The sequence below is a fragment of the Alligator mississippiensis genome, chromosome 13, assembly GCF_030867095.1.
Source record: "Alligator mississippiensis isolate rAllMis1 chromosome 13, rAllMis1, whole genome shotgun sequence".
Classification (NCBI taxonomy): domain Eukaryota; kingdom Metazoa; phylum Chordata; order Crocodylia; family Alligatoridae; genus Alligator; species Alligator mississippiensis.
This window is the reverse complement of record NC_081836.1, coordinates 30,596,339-30,616,126: the sequence shown is the minus strand read 5'-3', so window position 1 is coordinate 30,616,126 and position 19,788 is coordinate 30,596,339. Positions and strand designations below refer to the sequence as shown.

General features: G+C 45.0%; 1 protein-coding gene across 4 annotated transcripts in view; it reads right to left on the bottom strand.

Annotated features, from left to right (window-relative positions):
- The window catches only part of LOC102560697 (syntaxin-binding protein 4), a 132,675-nt gene that overhangs the window by 54,496 nt on the left and 58,391 nt on the right, over positions 1-19,788 (bottom strand). For 3 of the 4 annotated variants that reach the window (XM_059716273.1, XM_059716272.1, XM_019493136.2), the window contains exon 4: positions 7,418-7,491. In XM_059716273.1, the coding sequence (XP_059572256.1) occupies positions 7,418-7,491 (74 nt within the window). Of the gene's footprint in view, positions 1-7,417; positions 7,492-10,646; positions 10,747-19,788 lie in introns of all 4 variants that reach the window. The other variant, XM_059716274.1, reaches the window with a different exon arrangement.

The window sequence follows — 19,788 nt, the reverse complement described above, 5'->3', positions numbered from 1 at the left end:
TGCCTGCAGACGCCTCTGGCACAACACTAGCACAAAAATTTCACTAACTTCTCATCAAAATATGGGTTAATGAGGAAGCTCCACCTGACTTAAAGAATGCCAGCACTGAGACCATCTTCAAGAAAGGAGACAAGTCAGTGTGTGGGAACTACTGTTGCTAGGAAAATTCTTACTCGTATCCTTCTGAATCGCCTTCTTCCCTTTGCAAGAGATGTCCTTCCAGAATCCCAGTGTGGATTTAGACCATCACAGGGTAACACCAACATGATTTTTGTTGCACAACAGATCCAGTCTACAATGTAGTGGTTATCTCCACACTCCTCTACAGGTGTGAGATGTGGGTGACATATCGCAGCCATCTTAAGTGCCTGGAATGGCTCCATCAGTGTTGCCTCAGGAAGATCCTTCACATTAGATGGGAAGACCACTGCACCAATGCCAGCATCATGTCTGCAGCTAACATAACGTTGACTAGGTCGAATGGTCATAAACTACTGCAAGACCGTTTCAGGCTGGACATAAGGAAGAATTTCTTTACTGTCCGAGCCCCCAAGGTCTGGAACAGCCTGCCACCGGAGGTGGTTCAAGCGCCTACATTGAACACCTTCAAGAGCAAACTGGATGCTTATCTTGCTGGGATCCTATGATCCCAGCTGACTTCCTGCCCTTTGGGCAGGGGGCTGGACTCGATGATCTTCTGAGGTCCCTTCCAGCTCTAATGTCTATGAAATCTATGAAATAACCAGCACTGAGGCAAAGATCATGAAGCATCAACTCTGCTGGGCTGGCCACTGGGTGTGGATGGTTGACATTCATCTCTGGAAGCGAGTCCTCTTCTCTCAACTCATTCACCCTGAAAGCATACCTAAAGGGTGGCATCAACCTTACAAACTGGGAAGTGCGGGCTGGTTACAGGTCTCAGTGGTGCTGCACCATACATCAAGCTACAGCACACTTTGAGAGAACCACCTTGCTCAGGAAGATGAGAAACAGCAGAGGAGGGAGGAAAGTGCACATCCTGGCCAACAACTGTCCCGTCCCGTGTCCCCACCACCCCCCACCCAGCACCACCTGTCATATCTGTGGGAAAACTTGCAGAGCATGAATTGGACTCTTCAGCCATCCTCCCCCAAGCAGACATCATCCTTTTATGGAGTGATAACCAAAGAAGAAGAGATAAAAAAAAAATCCCATATCAAAGTCATGGTAGACACTGACCTTCCCGACGGGTCAAGGAAACTGGATTTAGGTTCTGTAAAAGCTCATTAGTCAGGTTTTGATTTTTGCTAAACAAAATCCCAAGAATAAGGATCATCCAGTGCCATGTCCCCTCTTATCAGCACTCTGTGGGAGGAATGTCCTCCTACAGCTGTTCTGAGAGGCAACAGCTACTTTATACCTGCTCCTGCAATTGGTTCTCTCATTGGCCAATTTACCCAGTGAACACAGTATGGCATCATGCTATGCACTGGTCCCACAGAGTAACTGTTCTGTTCTGTTACTGACTTCAATTAGAGCTGCTACAACAAGAAAACATCCCAGGCAAGTTTGTCAACACTGTCCCCTATTTTACAAATTCTGAAAATGTCATTGATCTTAGAAAATATTTGACCAGTTCTCATAAACAAAGAAAACATTGGGGACAATGTCATTGAATTTTACCAATTTTAACCAGATGTAATGTTACCCTCATCTTTTTCCCCAGCACTTCTAACAACACTAAATTCCTTATTTCATGTTCTACACCAGTGGTCTCCAATCTTTTTAAGCAGAAGATCCCCTTTGGCATTTAAAAGCAACCCAAGATCTACCACGTGCCACCACCCCCCACCCCCCCCCTCCCTCCCCACCCAGCAGGTAAGTCTGTGTGGAGGGAAGGGGGTACAGATCAAGGCAGAGGGAGAAAAATGATTTGGGGGTGTGCCTCCCCAGCAGGTAAGTCCTACCCAGCCAGGGTCCTACTCCACTCACCCCTGCTCCTGCCTCTGTGGCACTGTCCCTCACCGCAGGGGCCTTGATACAGCCCCCGCCCCTTTCCTCCCCCACGGACTGACTTGCTGGGCTGGGGCACGTGCATGCATTCATGCGGGCACTCAGCCCTCCACCCCAGCCTTGGATCGACTCCAAAAGGCTCCAAGATCCACCACAAGAGGCTCCAAGATCTACCGGTGGATCGAGATCCACTGGTTGGTGACCACTGTTGGTGAACACTCCACAAGGCAGCATTTGTATCTTTCTGTGCGTCTCTTAAGACCTATTCAACTCTAGACCACCGCAAAATGAAGTATAATTTCAACCACTGAAGTTCAGGAAATTATTACGTGGCTCACTTGAAAATGAATCATCACAATTTTGGATTGAAGATGGGGCTAACTATCTGCAAGTTGAAACCTAGAGAAAAAATAATGGAGAGATAGCTGTATAATCTTGCTAATCCAGTACTTTCTCACGTAGGTATTTGTAATGATCCTCTCTAATGAATTAATTGGAGATCACTTGTCCTAGCCCTAGATTATTTTAAATCACTTAGACCCTTTCCTTTACCCAGGCTGATACCCTGGAGTATTTTATAAGTTCCAAGAAATATCTAGGCTAAAGACATCATGTTAAACAAGGAAACAGGCTAAACCATATCAGTATGGAGATGAAATTGGCAATGGGTGGAGCTCCAAGTCTGGCTGCATACCCTGAGCTTGATTCGCCAAGAGTGACAAGAGACCTGAGTGTATGTCCTTGCCCTTAGGTACAAATGGGTACAGTGGCACTGGGGGGGGGCATAAGATATAAGGTCCACAGTGATCCCCAGATGCTCAGCTAGATGGACAGATGGATTTCCATAAAGGTCCACCTAGTGGAAGCTGCCTAAGATATGCCAAGCCTATACATCCTCAGTAGCCTTGACTGTGCTTCATCCTAGGCTGCTACGGATAACTTTTATAGGGTCAGTAGCCAGTGCTGGGCTTCCCTGTAGAGATGCAGCAATGAGGTTCCTTACACAACCAACTCCTGGACTTGGTAGACATGGCCCCAAGCAGCCAGGGCCTGGAGAGATTAGATTGGCTAACAAAAGGTCCCATAAGCCAAGGATGAAGACAGCCCCAAGTCTGGATCCAGGGCAAGGAAGCACCTTCACGGAAGGGTTCTGGGGATGGAGCAGTATTTAGAGCACCCAGACGCAACGAATGATTTCCCCTCTCCCTCTTGCTATGGGGTCCTAATAGAAGCAGAAGAAAATATTCCCTGAATACTGCAAGCCCTGAAGTGAAGGAGGATGGTCTCACTACAGCATGCATGGGCATACCTGAGCTAGCTTTATTTTAGTTGGCAGAGGGAACAACAGTAGTCAAGATGCTGTGGCATGGGCTAGTCAAGCCCACAAGGGACCCTAATTATTTAATCAGGCTGGTAGCCCTTGCTGAAGCCTGTGCTGCTGTGTCCTCCTCACTGCAATCGTTATCCAAATTATCTCTATTAAATGTAGCTATTCCGTGTTACATGTACTGAAATTTTACCTCTGGCTATAACCTAAGACAGTGTTTCTCAACCCATGGGTTATGACCCAAAAGTGGGTCACAAGAACTTATGAAAGAGTTGCAAACAAACTTAAAAAATGGATCAACAAACTGTAAAAATGAATTCTCCCTTAAAGGAGAAAGAAGTGGGAAACTGGCTTTTCTCTTGCATGCTGTCAGAGTTCCAGCCTGCAAAAGGCTGCTTGGTGCACCCCTTGCCCTGCACACCCCCCTTACCCCACACACTGGGGCGATTCAGCCTGGGGGTGGGGGGCACTGGGTCAGGACTGGCCATCAATGTTTACAAATGGGTCCTGGTAAAAAAAAAAGTGTTGAGAACCACTGGCTTAAGAGATCCATCAGCTGGCTGGGTTACTCTGCCCATAGTCAGCATGCAGGTCACATAGTGCCAGAGCTGTGTTCCCAAACAGGTGCAGGCTTCTGAGGGCTGTTCTGTAGTAAAGCCAAGGGCAGCCCCCTGAAGAAGCATGCCCAGGATTTTTGCACAAAACGTATTTGGTGTGTGACAGAATTTCAACTAATTACACTTCCATGTAGGACATTGCTCCAATATCCTTGCACACAGCTCCTGTCATGATCAATGGATACAAGTTAGGAATTGTTCACATACGTCTTTTCTGGGGAAAAGGTATGCTTGTCTTTTTAGGTTTCTAACTAGCATAGAACAGTGGAAGGTGTAGCTTTCTTATAAGAATTATCCTTTGTTAAGCACTGACAGGGTACTAAGCACTGTGTAAGACACAGAAAGGGGGAAATAACAAAAGGGTTTTTATATGTATATTTATCTGATCTGGGTTGTTTAGCATAATTCCTTGGTCTTACTTGCATTTCACTACCTCCATCACAGATCTCCACCTGTAGATTCTGTCCTGACTTTTGTGACATCCCCTTTCCATATATCTGTTTACCAAGACATTAATAATGTCATTCAGCCTAAGGGCAGTTTTGTAAGAACAGGTTTTACAGACCTAAAAACAGGAAAGAGATTTCCATAATTATTTTTATAATATGAATGGAAAATATTTTTGAACATGCAAACTTCCTTTACTGTTTAAAATCCCTAAACTGGCAGTATTAAGACACGGCAAGTGGAAGGGAATGAAACTGAAAGTGAACCCTGAAAGTGGGGACCTTGTGACCGTCTATAAACTCACTAGGGGGGACCAGAAGGGTTTGGGAGAGCCCTTGTTTCCCCTAGCGCCCCCCGGGATAACAAGGAATAACGGCCACAAGTTGTTGGAGAGTAGGTTTAAATTAGACATCCGTTGGAACTACTTCACAGTTATGGCGGCTAGGACCTGGAACCAACTTCCAAGGGAAGTGGTGCTGGCTCCTACCCTGGGGGTCTTTAAGAAGCGGCTTGATGTCTACCTGGCTGGGGTCACTTGAGCCCAGTTTCCCTCCTGCCCAGCAAGGGGGTCGGACTTGAAGATCTACAAGGTCCCTTCCGACCCTACTTCTATGATTCTATGAATCTATGAAATTGAGTAGTACGGGAGGTGAAACCTACTCATGTATTCTCTAGTGGGGTCAGAGTCTTGTATCTGTAATGATACAGGAAGCGTGGGAGAAGCAAGTTTTCTTTGGGTGATAATTTTAGTGGGCCAACTGTATAATTGGGAGAGATGGTAGATACGTTTTTGGGCATACAGTGCTTTTCTGATCTGATTTTTTTATGGGTCTTCAGGTCTCAATAGGGGCACTTTTGTGCTCAAAAGCTTATCTAATATCTCCCAACTATGCAGGTGGTCCAACAAAACATATCACCATAAAGCCTTGTTTCATGTATTCTAGTTATCCAGCTTGATTATAAGTGCAAAAAGGAAGCCAACAGAATGAAATGGAAATTGATTTTTGTATATTTTCAGTATTAATCTGAGGCTTTTAAGTACTCAAATAAGGAAATCTGCCATTTAAAAATACATCTTTTTTACAAGGTTACTTGTTTGTGAAAGCATAGATGACAGCTCTAGCTGTTTCTAGAGCTGCTGTAGCTCATCACAGAGGCCAGGTTCAGCGGGACTGCACTTGGGAACCATACTGGGGTTGGCACAGTGGAGTACAGTTCTAGACCCTTGCTCAGATTGTCAGAAGAGCTGACTGGATAGAGCAGTGGCTACAACCCTATGCACCCTTTACAAGGCTATCTGACTTCTCTGGGAAACCATGGTCTCAAAAGGCCACACCATGGGTTTCTCTCTAAATCCCTCCTTGCTTGGATACAAGCACAGCCCAGTTTGCTGTGTGTACATGCTGAGAACTGCCATGTCACCCAGTACATCTTTTCCTTTGCTATTTTCCCCCTCTTGCATGGCAGACAAATGATGATTGCTCCATAGCCTTGGTGAAGCACAGCCTTGGTGAATTTCACCCTTGGTGGCTTACAGACCCCTCCCCTGGGCATCAAAGCAAGACACAATTAGTCTTCTTCCAAGGCCAAATGCTGCTACTAATGATCTCAGAGAGGACAAATCTTTCTCTTCTGAGAATCTGGAACATAAAAGTTCCTCTCTACCTAGTATTTTGATTAACATTAAAATGGACTCACAAACAAGTCACCCATGTGGATTTCTAGGAAATGGAGCTACTCCATTAGGGAAAATGTAGGGGTGAAATACCATGTAAAATTATATATTTGAAGAAATTTGAGTGTAACACACACACACACACACACACACACACACACACACACACATTTGAGGATTGCAGTCTCTTAACTCCTCCTCTGATTAGGTATTGAAAGATGCTTCCTTTTTGTGTCCAAGCATCAATTGTAATAATAGTTTAATATAGCCAGAGTATCTATAAATCCTCTTTTATCCCCAACAATGTCAGCAGAAATTTCAATCTGGCTATTCAAATCAGTGATTACTCAACAATATTACACTCAGACACCTTCAAACATCAAGAGGGGGGAAACTTTTAACATTATTGGCCAACAAAATTACTTTGTACCCATTCCTTACAAGAGAACCACCACCCTTACCCCCTTATACAGCATCAACAGCATTTTAGAAGCAAAGCCAAGCATCTGAAGCAGCACAAAGGCCATGCAGCCCTCTCTCAGTCAGAATGTCAATGCCTTATATTCAGTCCCTAAAAGACTAAAGAGCCTTCCATAAGGACACAGAGCTCTTCCTAACGCAGGCAGAAGTCATATCGGCTTCAGGCCCATGTCAACCCCCAATATACACTGAGAAGAGTCTCCTGCTACAGCAAGAAACCTAAAGGACAAAAATTCTGACTCGGAATCTCCTAATCTCAAATCAGCATTGTACTGCCATAAGAACCCTTTGCACTGGCATGGAGTAATCATCAGGCTCTTCATTGGCCCACTAGCATTAATCCCTAGCTGTGGAGGCACATGGCAAGAACAGTGCATGTTTGATGAAACAGAAGTCAAAGGGTGCATCATCCCAGGACAAAAAACCTGGGTAACCTGAATGAGGCAGACACAAATCCACACATGAAGTCCAAGCTGACAGGGAGCAAAAGCATACATATTCACAAAATTACAAACTAACATATGCAAACCCAGCTATGGTCAGAAATTATATGTTGTATCTGTTCTGATCATCCGCTTGAAGTTAAGAGTGATTTCCACCTGCTAAAGAATAGAGGTTTTAGAAAAATTGGGCTTATAAGACTTGCTCAGGAAGTGTATGTCAGAGAGGAAGAGAAGCTAGGTTTTACACCTTCTGTTTCTGTATTTAAACTAAAAACACTTATACCCCCAAGTTGCAGACACTACAGATGTCAACCAAGAGGCAACACAATGTTGTACATTCTAGAATGATACACAGTGATATTGAACTAAAACACTGAAATCTTGAATTGATGTTCCACTTCCTTTAATACTCATGTATTGTGTGTGTGGTACTCACCCAGCCCATTTGCACAGTCATAGAAATCAATACAATGTACAGTTCGATCCATTCCATATGGTCCCATTAGTGTCCTGGAAGAGAAACCAGATACAGTTTATGAAGGCCATGACTAATGACACAAGACAACAAATAAACACGCACATACAGAAACTCACAGTCCCTACACATAACTTTACTATAGCCATGCAAATATGCATAGCGTGAAAGACACAAATCCACACATGAAGTCCAAGCTGACAGAGAGCAAAAGCATACATATTCACAAAATTACAAACTAACATATGCAAACCCAGCTATGGTCACCAACACCACACAGTCACAGCTGATATGAAGAGACAGTTTGTATTCAGTTCCTCAAGTACTTATGTAGAACAGTGGTTCTCAACCTATTTGCCATAGTGGGCCACACTTGCAGCTTTCAATGTGTTATGTGGGCTGTACCCACACAGCTTACTTCCTCAGTATCCATTTAAAAAATGTTTTAATAGGCTGAGAACCACTGATGTAGAATAACTCCATTCAGATTAGGAGAATTACTTAACATATAAACCTGTGCAGAAATTAGATGAAACTGGGCAAATATCCTGAAAGGGTTTACTGTAAAAAAACCCTCCAATCTTGCAAACAAAGGAGTTTGGGTGTGATTTCAAACATACCACAGCCCAAGCTGTATCAATACCCAGGTGTTAAAACATATCCCAAGTCAATAACAAGGATGAGCAATGTTCACATACCTACGTTCATTTTTTTTGATAACCTGGTGGTTCAAGCACTGTCCTGTGAGGTGAGAGACTCAAAGTACCTGCTCTGCCTGACTTAGAGCAGAGGGTTTTGTGGGGGTTTTAATCCCCGATCACTTCAAAAAAGACAGAGTAACACACCTTAAACTTCTATCTCCTACACGCCAGGCTGCCATCATAATCATCAAGCTAAAGCACATCTATCACTCAAAAAACCCTTGACAAACAATTCGCAGTAACTGATTCCACTGAAAATTCAGCAAAAAATTTCTGACCAGGTTTTGTCTAAATCAGGAATTCCAGATCCCCAAAGCCTGGGATCCCCAGTCACCCAAACAAATAAGTGATCCATGATATTAATAAACTTGCATGAACAAGATAACTTCAAAACAGTTTGGAAAGGTCAAGAGGTTGTGTATCTTCCAACTCTGATCTCCTCCCATTAGCACAAAGATTCAGCAGTTCTGACCATTTTGCAGCATAGGCATGATGGACATACCATCTTCCACCCTGCAACAATCAATAATACTTCATCAGTGTAGTGTAGCATAGCAGAATATAAAACAGCATGGTATAGTAAAGCACAGTACCTAGGGTGAAGGCAAAAATAAGCTCCCTGAGCGAGGCAGCCCTGTAGCACAGGCTCCTATCATAAAGGTTCTTTGAAAAATATAATAGGAACCAAGACTGATTTCAGTGGAAACAGAATTAGACCAATGTTGAGGACTTCTGAGTGGGACCTTGATGGAGGACCGGTGGCTACATCAAGCCACTGAATTGCACCTGACTTCTGTATTGGGTGCTATCCCCCCCTGCAACATTTTTCTTAATTTTGGCTACTGACGCTCTATTTAGAATCAGCCCTAGTAGTTTAAAGCACAGACCTTTCTCCTCATGGTCCTCTAGGAACATTCTCACTGTAAACCGTTTACGTGAGAATGGTGGACTTTAAACTAACAAGCCACAAGCATCCACGTGTTCGAGATGGCAGCCAAATACTGAAATCCTCTCTAATTCAACCTCCCCCATAAATTCTCTAGTTCCTAGAGGTTACCTGACAGGACAAAGGAGTACCTCTTCATTCAACAGCAGAACTGAAATACGAGCTTGGGCTCAGCAAAGGCACAGAAATGGATATATAAGAAGATTTATTAAACTAATGTAAGCTGAACAGGTAATGAGAAGCATAAGCCTACAGATGCTTCTTTTCCTGCATTTAAATCCTTGCCAAGCATCTTGAAGCAATTTGAAAATACTCCTTCAAGACAGATATATCCAAGCCTTATTTCCTGACTGGGAACTAAGATTGAATTAAAGAATCCTTATCCCACAAATGTATTAGTATCATCCTTAATACGTATGTAATATTGCACATGTTCAAGGCACTAGATAAATATTGATGGCTACATTCTAAACTATAAAAGGGCACAGCTCCTTTGTTTTCAGTCAAGCTACTCTAGTTTATACTAACAAATCAAGTGAATTAAAGTTACTCTGCAGAATCCTTCAGAATTATATGGATAAATGTCAGAGGAAAGAGTACCATTAATCATGGGACTCTTTCTCTTAATTCAAACCAAAATGGAACATTGCTATGGAGGCTTCATAAAATAGGTAACTAGGTGATTACACATAAATTTGCTTCCAGATTAGACATAAATTTGGATCTGCAAACAATGGAATACATTAATAAAACCCCAAACAAACTGTGCTAAGACCAGAAGTAATAAACTTTCAGATTTCAGACAACTCAAGGACCCAGTGAGGGACTAAAAAAGACGTGGTGGAAGCAAATGGACCCCAGCATTGACAAACTCATGCTTAATGTGTAAGAACTCAGAAAAGTATGATTATCCATTAATCATTGTCCCACCTTGGGAATCAAGGAAGAGGGAGAGAGACTCTTGTAGGAGCGCAGTGACTCAAGTACAATAACACGCTAGTTCACATGCCTTTGCTGCTGAGGTTTTTTATGTTCTTTCCTATTTTAAAATGGTTTTCCCTTTCATCCTCACTGTCCCCTTGCTTTGTAGGTGACTCCAAACTAAGATCACAACCATTCAGTATCCCCTAACCTTTGCTCCTTAGTCTAGGACATAGAGAAGGAATAAACATCACAGAAAATAACCAAGGGCCAGGGGAGAGCTTTAAGATTGGATGAGGCAAATCTTCTGCCTTATCCTAACAGAGACACTCCCATTGGTTTTCTCATTCTGCATCATTGTCTAAGCTGTGAAATAGGCACACCATCCCTTCCCTACTAAACCACTTCCCTACAGAAGACAAAGAAATCTGCTCTGCGTTTTTTACAGTTGAGCAGTTCTAGTGCCCAGCAACAGCAGCAAATAGTTGATCCCACATTAAATACCTATGACATAGTCAGGAATTCAGTATTCTCGCTTCCCAAAGTTCCCCTCTGTTCATCGCCTTACCCTCCTCCAAAAGGCCACTCACATTCAGTCAGTTTATCTGCTTGGAGGCATTACCTGCTAATAATGATGGCTCCTTTGTAAAGGACTGCGATTGCTGGCATCTCGATCTTAGAGTTGTGCGATTTCAGCCCAGCCCTGACGGATTCTAGTCAATCTGCTTTGGCAGGAGTCCGATAAAGCAATGGAAAAGGGGCAGTCACATGATCTTCTTTTATGCTTGTTAATTCCACCCAACATTAACACAGATCAACTAAAAACATCTCTAACTTTAGATTAAAGCTTATGCAAGACAGGCAAAGCTAGCATGGCCTATCAGAAGAGGCTTCCTGTACAAGCAGGGAAAAGAGCTATATATATATATTTATCCTCTCGTCTCCCGCCCCACAGAGCAGCACTGCTCATCCATAATTAGAACAGCAGAGCAATTATTTTGATGCATTCAACTGTTCATCTTTTGCAATCTCCTCTTATGAACCAATGCATGACAGGCAGCATTCAAGCCGGGACATGTGCTGCCAATGTCTCTAAACAGTTGAAATCTGTACCAAAGCTTTTCAAATAATAACATGCTGTATCACTTATAATTTTCCTCTTTAATATCTTGTTTGGTCCACAGCTTTGCTCAGTGAATGAAAAGCAAATCAAATTTGGTGGTGCTACTAGCTGCTAAGAGCTTATAGAAATAATTTGCCCTTAAATAACTATTCATCCAGTGATCTCAAAGCATTTCCCAAAGGATTTGAAAATCTCTGTTTTACAAATGAAGACACTGAAGCACTGAGTGAGGAGGTTATGTGCTTTATCCAAGTCCACATAATGAGTCAATGGCAAAACCTGAAATAGTTGGTCTGATATCAACTGCTTTCCTCTATCCATCAGCTAAACCACACTCAAGATCCAATAGGGCTCAGAGGATTTCACATTAAAATGGAAAATGGTTCTCAAGAGGAGCAGGACTGAGTTCTTGGTGAGCTCTGCCTTGTGTGAGTGCCAACTCCTAGAGGGACACGTGTATCTTGTTGGGACCATGATAGGCTTATTCACCACGTACCTTCCTCTGGTTCTGGTTCTCCTGAACTCTGCTCTAATAGCTCAGAAACATCAAGCTGAAGGGCCAAAACCTGTCTGGTTATAACTGCATAAAAATAGAATTGTGGCTTAATTTGGCCCCAAATCCAACTGTTGCAAAGTTAGCCAAGTTCTTCTTGGGTCACTGACTATCCAAGCTGAAAAACATGGATGGAAAGTCCAGAAATGGAGTCCTCCTACAGTCACTGTATGGCCTTGGGCAAATCCCTTCACCTCTCTTCCTCTCCCTCACCTTGGCTTGGCTTGTCTTTTTAGACTGTAAACTCCTAGAAGCAGAGACTGTAGGTACAGTGCCCAGCACAACAGGGGTCAGAAGTCAGCTGGGGCTTCTAGGCACCACAATAATGCAAATAATAAGCAATAAATAATGAACAATCCCTAGTGAGAACTGGGGTTTGTGGGGAAGGAAGGAAGGAAAAGCTCTGGTTTCTCAGTACTCTAGCCTGATGTTTACCTATCTTTAATGGAAAGCTAAAGCTAAACATACTATTCATAACAACGTATTTATTCACTTAACATAGCTCCTTTTTAATGCTCACAGACCACCCATGTGCAAGTTTCAGGGCAGATATGTTTAAATAGGTTATACCTGCTAAGGAACCAACTACGATTTCTGAAAATTTGTTTACGACTGGAAATAATTATTCACCAAGCACTTTATACCTACTACAGCAAGGAGTCCCTCAGGGTTTTCCCCCCTCACACTTACATCTTAGAGCATATTCTAGTCAATATTAATTCTCTGTGCTCTGTGATTGGCCAGTGAAGTCACATGATGTTGTTACAACTTGACAGGATGATTCCTATATCTACAAGGAGCTTTCAAAATAGCAATATTAAAACTTTAATAACAAATTCTAGAGCTGCGCAAAAGAACGCTAACAAATTCTGCTATTTCTTTATTTCATATTTTACTCAGAATTTTGCCATTTCCTAATGTTTAAAATTTTGATGCATGTTTAAAAATTATTAAATCCACCCAGGTCTCTAAGTGGTTAAAACTCTATTCAAGTGGTTAAACTCTATTCCACATTTTAATTTTATTCATAGAAAAAAACAAAATTTGATTAAAAATGTAAAAATAATCAAAACGTGAGCAAATTTGGTCAGCTCTAGAAACTACACATTGGGATAGAGTACTTTGTGGCAGTGATGTGTTTAGAACATTTTCTCTTTCCTTGCTAAAGTGTCACATGCGTGAACATCAGATTGATATGGGCTGTGACCAAGCTCAAAGTGAGCCTGGAGTACCGTTTCTATGTAATGGCCCTATGCTGCCCCCCTTCACTGTAGTATGTGACTGCTCCAGAACTTGTACTTTAGGTACCTCCAGAGCACCTTTAGGATGTAGGGCAGTGCTTCTAGACCCATTTTACAGAAGGGGAACTGAGGCACACAGTTGCCGTGTGACACACCCAGGAAGTTTGGGGACAGAGCAGAGACTTAAACTCTTAACCTCCAGCCACCGTTCCCCACCCATCTCCATTTCAGTGAATATCTCTCCCCAAAACACTCCTCTTTTGCAGACAGTGAATGCATGGTGATGCTCCCGCAGCAAACAGATATTATATCAGACTCCAACCTTTCATGCTCCTGATGGCTATAATAACAATTGTACTCTAAATCCACTAATGCACTAATAATCCACCTAGCACAATGAGAAAATATTTCCATCCTGCTCACCACATGACTTGTTCTGTGCAGTGTCAGGAGCTCTCTCCCCCACACCTAAACCCTGCTAATAAAATAAGCTAAAGAATTAACTCTTTGTGCTTCTTGGGGCACTATCTCTGCTGGAATGAACTGGTGCACCACAGGGGAGAGCTGTCTGCAGTTCTTGAAGTCACTGGAGTTCTGCCAACCTGGCCACAGTCTTTAGACATGGCAAAGGGAAAAAATACAGTTTCACACACATGCAGCTCACTGATGCAGAGGTCAGCAGTGCTTCAGGACTGGGAGGCTCAAATTATCCAGCCTGGTCTGAAGCAGGGCAGCCCTTCTGACTCAGCCACTGCCACTTTTCCCTGCTGTCCCCAAGTGAAGACCCTCACCACCAAAAGGCTGCCAAATCCCCTGCCTCCCCCCATCGAACTGCTGCAGAAGCCCCAGCTTCATGGGCCTGATAGAATGGCTCCATGAACTGGATTTGGCCAATAGCCATACGTTGCCAACTCATGAACTAAGGCCTCCATCCTGCCATTGACTTCAGTGGGACTTACTCTCCTGCCTAAGGATGATCATGAACTAAAATACTCTGCTCATTAGGGGCTGAAACAACTTAGAATGCCCCTCCACCCCCACCCCCAGGGGAAAGCAGCACTCACCCCACTGCTACCATGTGCATATGTGTGGGGCTGGGGCAGATGATGACAGCTGGCTCTCCTCACCCCCCACAACTCCTCCAGCTGCCCCCCACCAGTGCCCTACATCACCCCTCCCCCCCCCACACACACACACGCTCATTTCTTGTACAGCTCCTCCAAGCTGTGCCAGTGGTACACTCTTCCCCTCCCCCCATTTTTAATGGCACGTATCCCACTTCTGTGTTTTGAAAAAATGGTCACCCCACCTGTCAGGTGGATCTGGAACAGCCCTTTTCCTGCTGGTGTTCTCTAAAGAGTCAGTCCCAGTTCTACACCAGCAAAATGTCATTGACAATGTTACTCCAGGTTAACACCAGTGCAAATTAGATAAGACTTGGGCTTTCAGTTGCAGAGAAATAGCTTTGAACAGAGTTTTTTTCAGTAACTCTGAATGTGATGCCAAATTCAGCAACTTTTTATTACTTGTTCAGGAAGCACAAACATCATAAAAAATTAGGGCTGGAAGGAACCTCAAGAGGTCATCTAAGTCCAACATCCTGCTCAAAGCAGGATAAGCCCCGACTAGATCATCCCAGCCAAGCCTTTGTCTAGCCAATGCTTTGCCCAGCCAAGTCTTTGCCCAGCCAAGTCTTTAAAACCTCCAAGGATGGACAGTCCACAACCTCTCTGGGTAACTTGCTCCCATGTTTTACTACCCTCTTAGTTAGAAAGTTCTTCCTAATATTCGAACCTAAACTTCCCTTGCTGCAACTTGAGACTGTTACTCCTTGTTCTGTCATCTGTCACCACTGAAAATAGTCTAGCTCCATCCTCTTTCAAACCACCTTTTAGGTAGTTGAAGGCTACTATTAAATCCCCTCTCAGTTTTCTCTTCCCCAAACTAAATAAGCCCAATTCCCTCAGCCTCCCTCCAATTTGTCCGCATCCTTCTGTAGCCAGGGAACCAAAACTGAACACAGTACTCCAGATGTGGCCTCACCAGAGGGGAACAATCACTTCCCTTGATCTGCTGGCAATACTCCTACCAATACAGCCCAGTATAGATTTCATAGATTTCATAGACATTAGGGCTAAAAGGGACCTTGGAAGATCACTGGGTCCAGCCCCCTGCCCCAGGGGCAGGAAGTCAGCTACGGTCAAAGGATCCCAGCAAGATAAGCTTCCAAATGTTTCTTAAAAGAATCCAGAGTAAGTGCTTACACCACATCTGGAGGAAGTCTATTCCAGACCTTGGGGGCTCGGACAGTAAAGAAGTTTTTCCTTATGTCCAGCTTAAAATGGTCTTGGAGGAGTTTGTGACCATTGAACCTTGTCATCCCTTGGGGCGCCCTGGTGAACAGGCATTCTCCCAGATCCTGATGCACAACCCTTATGTACTTATAAGCTGCAACCAGGTCACCCCTGAGCCTGCACTTTTACTGGCTGAAAAGTCCCATGGCTCTCAGCCTCTCATCATAAGGCCTATTCTCTTGCCCTCTGATCATGCGCATGGCTCTCCTCTGGACTCTCTCAAGCTTCTCCACATCCATCTTGAATTGTGGAGCCCAGAATTGGATGCAGTACTCCAGCTACAGCCTCACCAAGGCCAAATACAGTGGGAAGATGACATCTTGAGATTTAATTGAGAAGCACCTATGGATGCAAGCCAGAGTTTTGTTTGCTTTACCAGCTGTGACATTGCATCCATGGCTCATGTTCATCTTGTGGTCAATTATGACCCCCAAGTCTCTTTTGACCATGGTGCTGGCAAGCGTAGCACTGCTGAGCCTATAAGCGTGCTGCGGGGTTTTTTTCACCAAGATGGAGTGCCTTGCATTTTTCCGTATTAAAGGTCATCAGGTTTATATACGCCCACTTTCTAAGCCTATCCAGGTCAGCCTGGATCACCAGCCTGTCCTCAGGTGTGGACGCTCTACCCCAAAGTTTAGTGTCATCGGCAAACTTGGCCAGTACACTTCTGACACCGGTATCCACATCATTAATAAAGACAGTAAAGAGAACAGGTCCAAGGACAGAGCCTTGGGGGACACCACTGGTCACAGAGCACCACGATATTCACTTCCATTGACTACAACTCTCTGGGTTCGACATCAGAGGCAATTCCCCAGCCATCGGACTGTGATGTAGCTGAGGCCGCAGTTGGCCAATTTTTCCATGAGTAGATCATGGGACACAAGATCAAAGGCTTTTTTGAAGTTCAAATATATGATGTCAATCTCGACTCCCTTGTCCGGGTGATATGTCACCTGATCATAGAAGGAGATGAGATTGGTAAGGCAAGACCAACCCACAACAAGCCCATGTTGGCTATCCCTCAGGATGCTGCCATCAGCCAGCTTGTCAAGAATGGTCTCTGATAATTTTTTCTAGAAGCTTTCCAGGGATTGAGGTCAAGCTGATTGGCCTGCAGTTCCCTGGATCTACTTTCCTCCCTTTCTTGAAGATGGGCACCACACTGGCCTTCTTCCAATCTTCCATACGCTGTTAGCCTTCTTGGCAACAAGGGCACACTGTTGGCTCATATTCAACTTATTGTCCACTGTAACCCCCAGTCCTTTTCTGCAGAGCTGCTGCCCAGCCAGTCAGCCCCCAGCCTGTACTGGTGTATGAGACTGTTCTGTTCTAAGTACAGGACCTTGCACTTGTCCTTATTGAACCTCATAAGGTTTATTTTGGTTTAATCGTTCAATTTATCTAGCTGTCTCTGAATCCTAGCCTTACCCGCCAATGTATCTACTACTCCCTCCAGCTTGGTGTCATCTGCAAACTTACTGAGGATACACTCCATCCTATCTTCCAGATCATTGATGAAGATATTGAACAAAACTGGCCCCAGGCCCAAACCCTGGGGCACTCCACTTGATGCCAGGTGCCAACTAAACATTGAGCCATTGATTACCAGCCTCTAAGCCTGATGATCCAGTCAGTTTTCTATCCATCTTACAGTCCATTCATCCAGCCTGTACTTCCTTAGCTTGTCTGTGAGAATGTTGTGGGAGACCATATGAAAAGCCTTGCTAAAATTAAGGTACACTACATCCACTTTTCTTCCTGCATCAACAGAGGCAATCATCTCATGGTAAAAAGCAATCAGGTTGGTCAGGCATGACTTGCCCTTGGTGAATCCATTCTGACTGTTCCTAATCACCTACTTCTCCTCAAAGTGCTTGGAAATGGGTTCCTTGAAGATCTGCTCCATTATTTTCCAGGGTCTGCGACGCAGCTGACTAGTCAGTAGTTCCCTGGATCCTCCTTTTTCCCTTTTTTAAATGTGGGCACTATATTTGCCCTTTTCCAATCATCTGGGACCTATCCCAATCACAGTGAGTCTTCACAGATGATGGCCAGTGGCTCTGCAATCACATCATGCAACAGCCTCAGCACCCTCTGGTGCATCCCGTCTAGCCCCACTGTATTTGTACATGTCCAGCTTTTCTAAATAGTCCCTAACCTGTTCTTTCACCACTACTGGCAGCTCGCCTTCTCCCCAAACTGTGCTGCCAGGTAGGGCTGTGTGAAACAGCACTGTTCCACTTAGACTTGCGTTCTGACGTTTTGACAGAAGTGTTTCATTTTGAGTTTCATTTCGTTTCGAAAGCACTGTTCTGTTTCATTTAATTGAAACTGTTCCACTGTTTCAACACTGTTACGATGTTTCGCCCATAGGCTACAATGGGGAAGCATGAAACTGCCTATAACTTTGTCATTTCTTGCCTGATTCTTGCCTGATGAAACTTGCAGGGATGGTAGCCCCCTTCTGAGGGCATGAAGCCTACCAAGTTCCAAGGAGATAGGTGCAGAGGTTTCTGGGAAACTGCACCTCAAGGTGTTGACAAGCAAAACTATGACTTGCCAGCAGCCTCCTGTCATCCGGCAGCCAGATCTGGGGGCACGCACCCCTGGGAGGGCTGCGGGGCTGCGCTGGACTCCTCCCAGGGGTGCAGGCCCCCAGTCTGCCTGACAGATGACAGGAGGCAGCTCCTGCCACGTGGGACCGGTGTTGGGCACAGCCCACACCCAGAGCCTGGAAGATTGGTGCTGCCACTGTCCCCAGCCAGCAGGAGCAGCCTCCTGTGATCCGGCAGGCAAATCGGGGACCCGCACCCCTGGGAGGAGTCTGGCAGAGCCCCCACAGCCCTTCCAGAGTTGCAAGTGGGCCCCTGATGTGCTGCTGACACCTGGGACCAGCACTGGGTGCAGTCTGCACCCAGCACCAGGAAGATTGGTGCTGCCGCTGGCCCCAGGCAGCAGGAGCAGCCTCCTGTCATCCGGCAGGCTGATCGGGGGCCCGCCCACACCCCTGGGAGGGCTGTGGGGGTCTGCTGGACTCCTCCCAGGGGTGCGGGTGGAACCCCGATCTGCCTGCCAGATCACAAGAGGCTGCTCCTGCTGCCTGGGACTGGCACTGGGCACTGCCTGCACCCAGCACCAGGAAGATTGGTGCTGCTGCTGGCCCCAGCCGGCAGCAACAGCATGCTGTCATCCGGCACACAGATCTGAGGACCCGCATGCCCGGGAGGGCTGGGGGATGCGCCAAAATCCTCTCGGGGGGTGCAGCATCCGGATCTGCGCTGGATGACAAGAGGCTGCTGCTGCCGGCTGAGACCAGTGCTGAAACCAAGTAAGCCCGGCTTCAAAACGTTTCAAGTGACCTTGTTTCATTTCGAAGCTATTACGAAAGCTTTTGTTTCATTTCAATTTCGCTGTTTCAAGCTCAAAATGCATCAAAACAGCTTCAAAACGAAACACCCGGTGCAATTTTGCACAGCCCTACTGCCAGATGCAATAATCTGGGAGCTAACTTTGCCTGTGAAGACTTAAGTGAAAAAGGCATTGAGTACTTCGGCCTTTTCTGTATCCTGTCACTAGGTTGCCTCCCCTGTTCAGTAAGGGACCCACACTTTCCCTGATCTTCCTTTTCTTCCTTACATACTCGTAGAAACCGTTCTGATTTCCCTTCACGTCCCCTGCTAGCTGCAACTCCAATTGTGATTTGGCCTTCCTGACTACCTCCCTGCATGCCCAAACAATACTCCTATATTCCTCCTTAGTTGTTTGTCCAAGTTTCCACTTCTTATAAGTTTCCTTTTTGTGATGTAGTTTACTGAAGAGTTCCCCGCTAAACCAAGCTACTCTTCTGTCATGCTTGCTAGTCTTCCTGCTCATCAGGATGGTTTGTTCCTGCACTCTCAGTGAGACTTCTTTAAAGGTACAGCCAGCTCTCCTAGACTCCTCTCCTCCTCAGACTGACTTCCCAGGGGATCCTGCCCATGAGTTCCCTGACCAAATCCAAGTCTTCTTTTCTGAAGTCCAGGTTCCTTACTCTGCTGCTCTCCATCCTTCCTTTCCTTAGGATCCTAAACTCAATCATCTTGTGGTCGCTACTGCCCAAGTTGCCATCTACTGTTTAATAATACATTCCCCACCAATTCTTCCCTGTTTGTGAGCAGCAGGTCAGGAAGAGCCTGGCCCCTAGTTGGCTACTGTAGAACTTGCACCAGCACTTGCACCACCACTGGTACTCTTCTATAAGAGTCAGGGCCCAGGGCAAGCGTCCGTGCTGAAGAAGGAAGCTTAAGTATGTGTTTAAGGGCTTATCTTCACCACCTCTGTGCCAAGCCTAGGAATGCCTTAAGAAATAAGCCCTGCCCACTCATTCCTGCTGCCTGCATGCCAAATCCAGGAAGACAAGCATCACAGCTTTTCTATAGTGGCACTGAGTGATAGGCTTTCGTTCCCCAGCATGCTGATTGGTATGTTCTTGGGGCTGCCGCAAAACTGCC